The 14,099-nt window shown below is 39.3% G+C and overlaps 1 protein-coding gene across 1 annotated transcript; it reads right to left on the bottom strand.

Moving 5' to 3' along the window:
• Positions 1-784: 784 nt before the first annotated feature.
• On the bottom strand, positions 785-7,160 carry LOC310640238 (stromelysin-1-like). Its single transcript, XM_083362415.1, has 10 exons — positions 7,002-7,160; positions 6,330-6,568; positions 5,510-5,658; positions 5,311-5,430; positions 4,539-4,700; positions 3,922-4,072; positions 3,451-3,584; positions 2,926-3,085; positions 2,157-2,254; positions 785-1,053 (listed from the first exon to the last, which is right to left on the bottom strand). The coding sequence occupies exons 1-10, from the start codon at positions 7,104-7,106 to the stop codon at positions 950-952; spliced, it is 1,422 nt and encodes a 473-aa protein (XP_083218541.1). The 5' UTR covers positions 7,107-7,160; the 3' UTR covers positions 785-949.
• Positions 7,161-14,099: the final 6,939 nt, after the last annotated feature.

Here is a 14,099-nt window from a genome sequence, read left to right on the forward strand (position 1 = left end):
TAGATTATGCTTGCTGTAGTGGTTAAGGCATCAGGCTTGAAACTGGGAGACCAGGAGTTCTAGTCCCACCTTAGGCACAAAACCAGCTGGGTGTCATGGGCCAGTCTTTGTTTCTCAGCCCTAGGAAGGAGAGAAAGGAGAGCCACTTTTGAAAATCTTTCCAGGAAAACTGCAGGGATTAATGCAGGCTTTTGCCAGGAGTTAACACTGACTCAAAGGAACATAATAGGGGGGAAAAAAGACCGAGATATTAGAATGCCAGCTGGAAATGATCTTTCACTTGATTGCCTTATCTATTACCTAGTCATGATTTTGATTATGAAAAATCATATAGAATTTGGTGGCACCCAAAATGAATAACAGGGTTTTTGGAGGGAAGGGTATGATATCAAAATCAGGAGTCCCTTCTCTGTTTGAATGAAGCATTTAATTTTAATTTAATTTTAATTTGTTTAATTGTGGGCTAGTCTTATTTAATTCTATTTTAAAGTGTACTTATTTGTATTGTTTTAACTCGCCCTGTAAACCGCCCTGAGTCCTTCGGGAATAGGGCGGTATATAAAATCAATTAAATAAATAAATAAATAATTCTTAGTTGGCAGCTACCTACTCAATTCTCAAATGAGAATTTCTTCCCAGAGGCACCATGTGGCTGGACAGTGCCACGTACCTTGGCTTTCCAAGAAAGAAAACAACCAAGATGATTTTATTCAGAAACATATTTTAATAGCATAAATTTTAACAAATAATATCTTATATAATAAGTTAGATTAAATTAAAAATCAGTTTTGAAATATCTCCCTTATGAAAACACCATTATCGTGTTTTCCTGGCTCAAAAGCAGAGAATACACCAAGTAATGACCATAACTGACATCATCAGCTAGTTCTTGAGAGCTAGGATACACGGATTCCACAGTTCTTCGCTCCTTTCTCTTGTTCCTGCCATATCACTGGCAACCCAGCCAGCTATTACTCTTCTTCATGCCCAGAAATCTCTTGGTTGCAGATTCAAATTCATATTGCTTTGAACCACTGAATAAATAAAAGTGACCTAAAAGAAAAAAAAAACAAGCTAAGTAATTAAACAGGTGCAATGGATTCCAAGCTATTTATGATCTTTTCATCTTTCTTCTTTCCCTTTCAGTTTTGATGGAATCTTACCAGCATCCCTAAAATATATGCAATATAAATAATTAAAATGGAGAACTGGCCATCTCACAGTAGTGCATTTTTCTAGCATACAGTATCCTTTCTTCAGAATTTTTAATTATTTTATTTGTGAGTGTTGCACCTGGAAAAGTGAGTGCTCTTCACAAAATAAACTGGCCCTGGACACATACATTTATGGCACCAAAATAAACAAATTCAGTTTGATTTTATTTCACTTAGACGTCAACTCTGATTAAAGTTAAAAGCAGTTCACGTGGTTATATTTAATAATGTTCTCTTTCTGCCACATTAAAATTACACATCCGTGCAAGTTTTGAGAACTAAATTCACCTGATTCTCCCTCATCAACCTGGTAAACCTAAAGCTATTCTCAAAGACTTTCATATTATATCACTATTGAACACATAACAGTTTCCTATTTCATAACTGGCAGCTATAGAATATTTTTCAGGACCTACTTTCTTGAAATTTGGCATGCTCACCTTTATTCAGTATTATTATTTATTTGTATCCTGCCTTTATTATTTTTACAAATAACTCAAGGCAGCAAACATATTCAACATATCTTCCTCCTCCTATTTTCCCCACAACAACAATCCTGTGAGGTGGGTTGGGCTGAGAGAGAATGACTGGCCCAAAGTCACTCATGGCTTTCATAGCTAAGGCGGATTAGAACTCACAGCCTCCTGCTTTCTAGCCTGGCGCCTTAACTGCTAGACCAATAAAATATGTTCCAAACAAGGAATAGGCAATTCACCACGTCATTTATTTGTATTAACCCATTTAAAAATACTATGTAAAGTCTTCCACAAATCAATACTGATCAGTTCTGACTTAGTTTTTTCAAGATCAATCAATGTAAAAAAAAAATCTGCCACCTGCTATGAGATCCCAACCCATTTGAAATTTAGCTGAGTTTGAATGGTCCTTTTTGAATTCTGAATGGACAAGTGATTTTGATTAAGTTAATACAAGTGATCTTACCATTATCTATAAAAGCAGCATCCACCTTGGAGTGAATGTTATGGAAGTCAGCTGTTATTTTTCTTCCTTTTTCCATAGAGTTCTTTTCATCATCATACCTAAAAAAAAGAAAAAGGAGAAGAATGATTTAAAAATTCAAATTGCTTCAAGAATCCATGTAGCTTTCTATTTTGGAATCACCAGCTAGCATACTTGTTAGCTCTGTATTACTTCCAGAATCAAAGGTTGCACAACATTTGGTTTGGTGTTCAAATCTACCTTCAGCTATGGAAATTCATAAAGTGATTTTGAATTATTCTGTTTCTTATCCTGACCTATTCTGCACAACTGACCTAGGCCACAGATTAGTTTTAAGGAGCGTCTAAGCTATTATAGAGTGTTTGGTATTAGATTTATTGTATTATTTTATATTAGATTTAGTTTGCCACGTGTTTATGTCCCTATATTGTTTTTACCCCTCCTTTTAGACTTTGTAGATTTTTATGCAATTTTTTGTATTTTTTATGTTTTAAATTTTTTTGTACACCACCACCCCTTTATGCTGGTCACTGACAGTAATAAAGGTTAATTTGATCTGATATGTATAGGAGCACAGTAAACTGAAAGCAATATAATGTTTTGTCTAAAGAGTTGTATCATGGCATGTTCCACTTTGCTAGAAGAGATTCTGTGAGGGTAAAATCCCAGTGGTGGAGAATAATTAAAATTGTATGTAATTCAATAAAACAGTCAAGGCAAATATGATGCAGTCTGTGCATTTTTATCTTACCTCCAATAATGGTCACCAGAAAAGAAGTATGTTTTCTTTGAATTACTGTCATAAGCTGCTGCATCAACTTTTTTAACGGTGTGTGGGAAGCCCAGATTCTGGATGTTTCTTGGGAAACCATACTCTATAATATTTCCCCTGGAAGACCAATACTTTTGTCCTGTTAAACAAAAGATAACAAAATGTATGTGTCTGTCAGAAGGAATAAAAAAATTCAGAGATGAGATATATAGACACCCATGAGAGTTTGCAAAGGAGGACATTCCTTCAGCTAGTAGAGATAAGAATGTGGAAATAGCATTAACTTTACAGATCAGTTCAATCCCTTGCTTTTTGAGAGAGTAATAAGAAAAATCAAACAGAAATCTTATGGGGGCATGCTTCCTATCTAGCTATGTTTTCTGAGCAAACAGCTAGATCCCGCACTGTCCATCTTATTAATTATCCTCCCTTCTTCCACATGCTTTAAATTTGGAACATTCATTGTGTTTGCATTGAAAAATGGAATCCAGAGGAATTATTTACCCTTAAAAAGAAAGACGATGTCCTTATCTATGTTTTCGTATGCAGCATCTATGCCAGTGCTCAAAGCTGGCCAGAAAGCAGAAATAAGATCTTTCTCAATTGCACTTTGGAGGGGATTCTTTCGCCAGAAGAAGCTGTATTGATAGAGGGGAAACAATTTGAGAAGGAATGTAATTCAGGGACAGAAACTGCACTGATATTTGTAGGGAAAGCTACATGGGTGGGTGAGGATGGAATAACCGCATACAGAGTGTAATTATTATTATACATGATGTAATTAATAATGTGTCATGTAAGACTCCACGAAGCAAGTACATTATTATGGCATTTGTATAACATCAAGAATGAATTGTCATTTAACATGTCATGGTTTGATGCCATTAGACACATATGTGGAATATAAAACATGCTTGGTTTAATCCCTGACATCTGGGATATAGAGATGGCTTCAGAAGATTGCACTCTACTTACCTATCTTTAAAGAATATGGTTTCTCCTCTAAGAGAAGTCACAGCATCAAAAACTTGGTCAGGGTGGCATGGCTCTGTTGATGGTACTTCTGTTGGGGCAGCTGTTGGGTCTTCCAATAAACTGTCATTATAATCATCATCTCCAGGGGCTCCTTGAAAAGAGAGAATGAGAAGAAATGAAAAACAAGTGAGATTTAGGAACTTTTTCAAGAAAGTTTCTGCCAGTGGACATGAAGGCAGATGTAGACATCATATTATGTATGTTTTCAATCTCATGATGTGGTTAATACACATTTGGCCTATTTGCAGGTAGTGTGGAATGATTCTATTTAGATTTTAATGACACAACATTCTTACATGTTTCTCTTAAATTAGAAAATGAGTCTGGAAAATGGGATTTTTTATTTACTTCTCAAGAGAGCTTTTTATATTTTTTAGAAGCCGGTTGCTCTCTACTTGGCCATGCCATATAATGTTCCATATTTGATCAGGACAGTTCCTCAGAATGTAGCATGAGCAATAACATTGCATTTCAAAAATTATGCATTTCTTTTTCATAGTCTTTCAAACCTACTGTGGACTATTAATCAGTTTCTTCAGCTGGGTATCTGTACTCACCATAAAGGCTCTGAATGCCTTCAATGTCATCAGGGTGAAGTCTTAGGGCTTTGGGATCCATTGGTTCGTAGATTGGAAACATCAGAGCCCCCAAATTACTGGAATGTTGAAGCCCTAATGAGTGGCCAAACTCATGGGCAGCTACCAGAAAAAGGTTGGTTCCTAGAATGGAAAAGAAGAATCTCTTATGAAATTGATATTTAGCATAACAAAGAAACAAACATTCTAGCTAGATAGATGAAAGAAAGAAAGAAAGAAAGAAAGAAAGAAAGAAAGAAAGAAAGAAAGAAAGAAAGAAAGAAAGAAAGAAAGAAAGAAAGAAAGAAAGAAAGAAAGAAAGAAAGAAAGAAAGAAAGAAAGAAAGAAAGAAAGAATAGGGTTAATTGGTGGGTACTTCTTTGAGGGAAGTATTCAAGTGTAACTGTTTTAAATTGGATTCCTGAGCAAGTTAGAAGGGTGGACTTCATGGTCCACATAGAAGTTTCCAGTCTGGGATTCTAGGACCTTAAAAAAGCCATCACTTTGACTTTAAGTTTTGTTTTTCTTCATTGAGTTATAAAAATGGGGATGGAATTGCCATGCTACAACATAATGCTAGTGAGTTCTGTTCATCTTTAGCTATTTATTTATCTATGTATTATACTATCTATCTATCTATCAAATTTATCTACTATCTATCAAATTTATATAGCCACTCATCTCACCAAAAGTCACTCTGTGTTTCAATTTTTCAAACACACACAAACATTTGAAAGTTTAAAAGGAAAGATACCTTTCAAATCCTTTGCCCAGAATTCATCCTCATCAAAATGGGCATCTCCACCAAAAGCAGGTGAAAAGGCATGGGCCAAATTTCCACCTTCTCCATCAAAAGGAAAACCATCTCCATGTGCTGAGAAAATAAAGACATATTTTAAGCCTCTGAGTGTGGCATTCAGGCTATTTTACCTAGTGTATGGTCATTTACTTACCTCCATTAACAAAAGAGATTTCAATATCGGCATGTTTCCCATAAACTCTGGTGAAGGTTAAGGGTGTCACATCGCTCCACACTTTCCAAGCTTTCTCAATTGCATAGTCTACATAACGGGATTCCATGTCGGGTGTATAATTAAGAATTCTGTGAAAAGGTAACAAATGAATGAAAAGAAGGTTCCATACAACTTTTCAGTCTTGTTCAGAAGTGTTGCTTCTAAATGGATTCCAGTGGGGCATAGTGCAAATAGAAAATGTGCTATCAAACATATTCAACTATCTCTAGTTTTGCATTGCAGAGGAAGATCAAAAATGATGACCTAGCCATCCTGCAGAAGAAACCATTTATTAATATGACCAATAAATCCTGAAGGATCAAATGATCATGGTATGAAGAGGCTTGCAAATAAGATTTCAAACAGTAGAATGAAGTGGAAAGTGCCCATGCTTAGAGTTGTAACCTGCCACCCACGAGCCTTCCAAGGTATTACATTTTATTTCTCTTCTACTTTTATTTATATTTTTTAATCAATAATTTTATCTGAACTTGGCAGTAGAGCAAAGAAGATAAACTTATGGTGGGATTTTATGCCATCTTCATTTGCTGTCAGGTATTGGGCTTATTCACCAATAGTACTTTACACCCTATCTGTATCTTTCAATAGAATTTTATTCTTGCTAAAAGTCAGAAGCTGTAATATATAAAAGCATCTGTGTTAACACATTTGTCAGTGTCTAAGAAACTATAGAACTCTCTATGGTCTTAATGATCTTCAAGTGGCATTTTAAATTCAAGGAAAGACTTTCAGCTCTTACCTGTATGTCAGTTCTTTCTTTACCCATTTAGGTGAACCAGGAAAAGTGTTGTATTCTCCTATATCAGCAATGCCACACCTGGGTTTTTTCATAGCATCCATAGTGCTTGCATCCAATTTGCCAGTCACTTTCAACCCCAAGAAATCCTGCATCTGCCTTATTTTTTCTGGAGCAATGGCATTCTTGGCTTTGCTTTTTATCACAGGTGTTGAATCAGGGTAATAATGTTTTATGTATTTCTGAAATAGAATTAAATTGATTAGATTTATTTTTCTTATATGCAGGTTTCCTGTTTCAGAATGAATCTTCCCATCCTAGCCTTTGTTGTAAGCAATCACAATTATAAACTGCAATTTTCCCCAATCTGTTACCCTCAGATGGACCAGGAGGACAACTCATAACGCTCAGACAGCATAACCATGAAGCACGAAACATCAGTCTATCCAACATAGACATCAAGCTACAGAGAAGTCAGTCAGAATATGGACACTCTAAGCTTATAATCATACACAGGTATAGAATAAGTGATCTTCCAGATGTTGCTGAATTAAAATTCCCAACACTTCTCATCATAAGTCATAGAGGTTTGAATTACTAAGAGGTATAATTGAGCAACATCTGGAGGACCAGAGGTTCTACCCATCCATATTTATGAACTATATCAACCATTACCTCAGCAAGTTCCTTGTCCTTTTTTGAAATTCTCTCAGTTTCTTGAACTATGGGCAAAGCCCAAGCAAGCGTTCCAAATAGCGCTAGTGTCAGCAGCAAATTCATTTTCAGCTTCACGTCTGTGTTCCAAATGTGAAGTCACAAAACTTTTCAGCTGCTGGAAGTGGATCTGAGCATGTAACATAAGTCTTCCTCTATATATACTTCACGCCTGCTCCATAAAATCAACAGTAACATGACTCAGAGAGTTAGAGCATTGTTGATTTGTCAAAGACAGAAAATGATGCTCTTAGAATGAGTGCACAAACCTTATTGTGCAATAATAAACAAGGTAGCTGAGATTCATTAAGTGGGATTTTTTTTACCCAAGGGCTGAGGCTGTGCCCTTCATTAAAAAGATGAGTAAGAATCATTCCTTCTAATCAAATAACCTTAAGCTATTTGTTTCTTATTTCATGACAGACTTTTACTTTCTGATGAAACTTTTTCCCATCACAATGACTTCTGTTTAAATTGATTTTTAGAATTATTTGTGGCAACACCTGAATGAAATATTGGCAGGTAAACATTTTAAGAACAGGAATACTACTCAGCAATATCTTTTCTTTTAGAAGTGTTAGATCATTTTATTAGAAGAAACTGTTAGAATATTCTGTCATTAAAAAAAGGTAAAGGTTCCCCCGCACATGCGTGCTAGTCGTTTCCGACTCTAGGGGCCGGTGCTCATCTCCGTTTCAAAGCCGAAGAGCCAGCGCTTGTCCGAGGACGTCTCCGTGGTCATGTGGCCGGCATGACTAGAGGCCAAAGGCGCATGGAACGCTGTTACCTTCCCACTGGAGTGGTCCCTATTTTTCTACTTGCATTTTTTACATGCTTTCGAACTGCTAGGTTGGCAGAAGCTGGGACGAGTAACAGGCGCTCACTCTGTTACACGGCACTCGGGATTCGACCCGCCAAACTGCCGACCTTCCGATCGACAAGCTCAGCGTCCTAACCCACTGAGCCACCGCGTCCCTTATTCTGTCATTAATTACCCCATAAATCTGAAGGGCTAATAAAGGCTAATAAATAAAGCTAATAAAAAGTCTATGATTCCTGGAACTCATTAGTAGAAAAGCATGGTTACAATGGAAGGAGATCATTGGTGTGCCTGATGCATGCCGAACTATCTAAAATCAAAAGTGTATAAAATAATGATGTGCCCCACAGCACTATATGAGCTGAGGCTGGCCAGTCACAAAATACATTCAGCACACTTTACACATCATGGAGATGTGCATGCTTTTTTGGTTGTTAAGCATTTCTCTCCTTGACCATGTCAGAAGGCAATGGGCACCATGGCAATATCAGAGAAAATGCAGGAGAAACACCTACAGTGGTACGGCCATGTTCTATAAGCAGAACTCCACACTGCTGTATGAATTGCCTTGCACTTTAATATAAATGGCAAGGGTCCATGTGGAAAGCTGAAGCAAAGATGGCAAGATACAATAAATGCGGACATGAAAAATGTCCAGTTGGATCCCAACGTTGTGTTTGATTGTGCAAGATGTTGTTTGTTGACCCAAAAAAGCAGACTCTGCACCTGCGTGAAAAATGCGATGATGATTGATGATTAGTGAAATTCTAGAGACCTATCTGCTGTCCCTACCTATTCATAAGTTAGGTCATTGTCATTGGCCGGCTACTGAGTAACAATAGTAGAGTCATAAAAGGGACACGAATCTTGATCAGTATTAGTCTTTCTTTCTTTTTCAGGGATCCTCATCAAGATTGAAAAAAATCCTACATTTGGCACTTTTTCCCTTTTACTTCTCCCAAAGTCACTTTCTCAATAACTTTTGAAGCAACTAGGGAGACTGGCCCTCTGCCTAAGGGTCTCTTCTTCAAAATGCAAAATAGGTACCGAGATGGAGCAGCTGAGCCCTTGTTTTATTTATTTATCTATTTGTTAGCAATACAGGAGGAGGAAGGTGTGTGGCCATGTTTACTGCACACAGGGTTCTCAAGTGTGCGTTCCATAATCCCTTGGAAAATACCTGGTGCAACACTGACTCCAAAATGTAAGTGTTTGACTTTGAATGCCCCTCTGTGAGTCACTATCATTTGAGCTGTGGCTGTGGCCTCATAAACTGGCAATTGCTGATAGGCCTGTGCTAAATCAAGTTTAGGAAAAATGGTTCCCCCTTGCAAGGAGGCTAAAATATGGTTGACTACAGGAACCAGGTAAGCATGTTGTTTGAGGGCTTATTTAATGTGCATTTATAATCAGTGCAAATGTGAACTTCTCCATTGGACTTCAGTGGGGTGACAATAGGAGTTTCCCACTCCCCCATCAACAGGCTGTAACACGCCCTGTTCTACAAGCTTATCGATTTTGGAATCAATTTTGTGCTTTAAGGCAAAGGGGACCCTGCGAGGTTTAACCCTAATTGGAACAACATTAGGATCTAACTTAAAAGAAATTGGTGGGCCAGTGTATGTCCCAGGGTTGAATCAAAAACATCTCCGTATTCTTCACAAACAGTCATGAGGTCTGCAGTTTGTGTCCGGTTTATGCCAGTATTCTGAATACCTAAGGCATCAAACCAATCAAGTCCAATAAGACTCGTTCTTTGCCCCCCCTACTACTATTACATCCAGGTGCCCCAAAAACCCTTTAAATTTTACCAATAATGTGGCTTCACCCTTAACTTTAATGTGAGCATTCTGAAAATCCATTAAAATGATATCTGAGGGTCTTAGTTTAGCCCAATTGTTGTTGCGCCTACACACGAAGTCAAATGTGTCTTGCAAAATGATTGAGACTGCAGAGCCAGAGTCCAATTCCATCATACATGGAACTCCTTGTAGCTCTACCAAGAGCTTAAGTTTAGGCTTGAGCGGGCGTCAAGCCCCAGTGCGGCAAATGCTTCTCCAGCTTCTGAAGAACCTCACACTAACTGGACCCTGGGCCCCAGTACCTCTCCTAGTCAGTTCCTCCAACTGGTGTTTGGGTGGCCAGTTCTTCCACAAGCTCTACACGTGGCTGAACGAAATCTGCAGTGTGCGTGGATATGGTTGCCTCCGCATCCTTTACATCTCAGTAAGAGAACTGCCTTGTAATCATTCTCTCGCTGGTGGCTGCTACGGTGTTGCGCATTTGGTTGCCTTTGGAGTTTGTTGATTTCAGGTTCTTCTTCTTCTGACGATTCTCCAGCGCCTTTGGTGACCTCAAGATGGACCGAATCTTCAACTTTTGAAGGTTTGGTTGCCTGAACTGTCTGCACTGCACCCCCAGCGGCTTCGTCGGCCATCACCTTCTCCTGTGCCTCGGAGAACGTTAGATTGGGTCTAGCAAACAGTCTCTGCTGAAGGGTTCTGTCCCAAAGGCCACAGACGAGCCGGTCTCTTAATCATTCTTCTAAGTTTGAGAACTTGCAAAGGCGTGTGGCCTGCTTTAGGCCCATGATAAACTCCGAAGCTGTCCCCCCGGGTAGCTGCACTCTTTGGTCGAATGTGAATTGCCACGCCATCTCTGACATCTTGGGCTGGAAGTGCCTGGTCAGCTTCTTCTTAAGGTCTGCATATGATACTGCTTCAATGGGTGTTGGCACGAAAAGGTTCTCTGCTAGGTTGAAAGTTGATGGGCCGCACATGCAAAGCAACATGGTGGCCTTCAGGCCTTCCTCTGCAATTTGACTTGCTCTCAGATAGTTCTCTATTTGTGAAAGGTAAGACAGCCATTCTTCCAGATGCTTCACATCGAACTCTCTTAATTTGCTGACCTTCGGCATCTTCCTTAGATTCCTGCATTCTTTGGATCCTGCTTCTAGGCTCAGGGAATGCATTCTCTGAGCACGCGGCCGCTAGCGTGGCTTACTAGCCGGCCTGGGGGGGGGAAATGCCTCTTCCCTCCAGCGTGTACTGCCGACCCCTCGTCGACTTCAGCTCTTAATCGGCGAAGCAGGATCCCATCCTCATCACCACTGTTAAGTCATGGGCTCTGGAGAGCAGGAATGATGACATGAGACTGAGTACAGAATAACTCATACTTTTATTCTTGCTGGAACTGTACCAAAGCTTGGGCCGCAACCAGCCACAGTCTATAGTCTAGCCCCTAGATGGCAGCCAATAGGTTTGAACCCATGCTTGCCACCTGGGGCTGACCAATTGCAGGACCGGAGACGGCCTGTCTGGGTTGCTGGAGAGCCGTTAGCTCCTCCAGCAATGCATGTGGTGTAACACCACAAGCCCAATACATAACAATCTCCTTTACAGCCCAAGAATTCAGGGAGGCTCCTATACAGGTGTTGGTTATGCTGTCTCTTATCTGACTGGTCCCTAGGCAGCATCTCTTCCTCCCAAGGTCATTTCCACATACCATTACAAAACCAGCATTACTGATCAGTAAGAGGATAACTTTATGTTTTGTGATAGAGGCCCTTTCTGAGTTATCTTTAATAGTAGCCCCATGTGAAGCAAGTTACGGTATTTTAAATGAATGATGGTGAGAGCATGATGTCACCAGCATCACCAGTTCATGAAGGGTTATAGCTGATTGACCTGCTGAAGCTTATCAAACGTATATTTCCCCTTATTTTGCCATAATCCTTGATGTGACTGGAAACATAAAGTATTGTGTGGGTGTGTATGTATACAAAATAAAATTACAATAAAAAAAGTGATTCAGTGATGCCCACAAGGCAATGCATCACCACCTTTCAGCTACTTCTACAGAGACATACGGTCAGATACAGATGAATGAAAAAAAACATACAGAAATGTTCACATGGGAGGCTCATTGTTTATTTTGAGCATAACTGTGGCTTTGTACCATATTTCATGCATAGAAGTGTGTAAACACAGGCTTGTCTCTTCAGGAACTGATTCACAAAATCCCCTTTCTGATGTCTCAGTGCTGAAATCCTCTTGAGGTAAAAGCCTATCACTTCTCTTTTTGGCATACTTGTATTTTGAAATAATAATAATAATGATGATGACGATGATGATGATGATGATGATGATGATGATGATGATGATGATGATGGAAGGTACCTTGGAGGTCATCTAGTCCAAACCCCTGCTCAGGCAGGAAACCCTATACCATTTCAGACAAATGGCTGTCCAGTCTCCTCTTAAAAATTTCCAGTATTGGAGCATTCACCACTTCTGGAGGCAGGTTGTTCCACTGGTTAGTTGTTCTAACTGTCAGGAAATTTCTCCTCAGTTCTAGGTTGCTTCTCTCTTTGGTTAGTTTCCATCCGTTGCTTCTTGTCCTGCCTTCAGGTGCTTTAGAGAACAGCCTGGCTCCCTCTTCTTTGTGGCAACCCCTGAGATGTTGGAACACTGCTATCATGTCCCCCCTCGCTATTCTCTTCATTAAACTAGACATACCCAATTCCAGCAGCCCTTCCCTATATGTTTTAGCCTCCAGTCCCCTAATCAACTTTGTTGCTCTTCTCTGCACTCTTTCTAGAGTCTCGACATGTTTTTTACATCGTGGTGACCAAAACTGGATGCACTTCATTGAACAATGCAGGGGCAGAAGGCATGGCTTTGTGTCTTGTCATATTGATAAACTAATGATATTGTTGTTGTTGTTGTTAGTTGTGAAGTCATGTCCGACCCATCGCGACCCTATGGACAACGTTCCTCCAGGCCTTCCTGTCCTCTACCATCTTCTGGAGTCCATTTAAGCTCACGCCTACTGCTTCAGTGACTCCATCCAGCCACCTCATTCTCTGTCGTCCCCTTCTTCTATTGCCCTCGATCTTTCCCAGCATTAGGCTTTTCTCCAGTGAGTCCTTCCTTCTCATTAGGTGGCCAAAGTATTTGAGTTTTAGCTTCAGGATCTGGCCTTCTAAAGAGCAGTCAGGGTTGATCTCCTCTAGGACTGACCGGTTTGATCGCCTTGCAGTCCAAGGGACTCGCAGGAGTCTTCTCCAGCACCATAGTTCAAAGGCCTCAATTCTTTGGCGCTCAGCCTTTCTTATGGTCCAGCTTTCACTGCCATACATTGCAACTGGGAAGACCATAGGCTTGACTATACGCACTTTTGTTGACAGGGTGATGTCTCTGCTTTTTAGTGTGCTGTCTAGATTTGCCATGGCTTTCCTCCCGAGGAGCAAGCGTCTTTTAATTTCTTGGCTACAGTCCCCATCTGCAGTGATCTTGGAGCCCAGGAAAATAAAATCTGTCACTACCTCCATTTCTTCCCCATCTATTTGATATTAATCCATAGCAAACAATGTACGACCAATGTAGGATTTTTGTTGCTACATCTTAGTAACAACTTTGAAAAACTATTCATTTACATTTGTTTAGAAGCATACTAGAAACTTTCTGCTACTCCATCTCATTTAAAGGAAGCATCTTATCCCCACGTCTGAACTTGGCAAGAAAATTAGAATTAAGTAGATGGTGATGATATTCTACTACTCAATCAAAACAAAGCAATGAAACTGAGTCTAGTGTTTATAGGGAATGAATGACACATGAAAAGGAAATTAATGAAAGGAAGGAGTGTTGGAAATTCCATGAGTTGGCAATAAGGTTGTCATTTAACAAGGATTTCTCCCAAAATTGAGAAACTCATTTGGCAAATAAATAAATACGTAAATAAATGACATCTAATTTGTGAATCTTTTCCCTAAATGCAGTTCTGCTTGATTCTTGAATCTCTTCTCCTTTGAAATGTCGTCTCCCTGCTGTTGCAATTTATATTTTGAGGATTGTGCTGGGTTTTGTAGACTATCTGAAAAACAGTCCATTAATTCAATAATCTTCCTGAACTCAGTTACCCTTTGGCAATAGATACCTTGAAAAGTCATAGTGATTTTTTTTAAACTCTTTGTTAGGGTCCTAATTTACATGTGTTTTAGAACAGTATTAACAATGTTAACACAGCAAATTATTGGTGTGTTTGAGTAATAAAGTTAGGGAAGAAATACCGTTCTGTATTTGTAGACCTTATCTGTATACCACACTAAATTTGGAATCTGCTTTTTGTCATTTGTTTCTGTTATCATTTTGGGTTTGCATTTTTCTTCCCACTAAGTTATTGGTTGTCAGCTAAAGATAAGAACATGCTAGAAGGAAGAAACCCTAACCCTAACC

This window comes from Vipera ursinii (assembly GCF_947247035.1).
Source record: "Vipera ursinii genome assembly, chromosome: 4".
Classification (NCBI taxonomy): Eukaryota; Metazoa; Chordata; class Lepidosauria; order Squamata; family Viperidae; genus Vipera; species Vipera ursinii.

Excerpts from the sequence above, each read along its gene's own strand:
- LOC310640238 (XM_083362415.1), bottom strand. The coding sequence starts at position 7,106 with ATGAATTTGCTGCTGACACTAGCGCTATTTGGAACGCTTGCTTGGGCT. Across the intron at positions 4,073-4,538 it reads AGGCATTCAGAGCCTTTATG|GAGCCCCTGGAGATGATGAT; the intron begins GTGAGTACAGAT and ends TCTCTTTTCAAG. Across the intron at positions 1,054-2,156 it reads TGCTGCTTTTATAGATAATG|GTCACTTTTATTTATTCAGT; the intron begins GTAAGATCACTT and ends TTTTTCTTTTAG.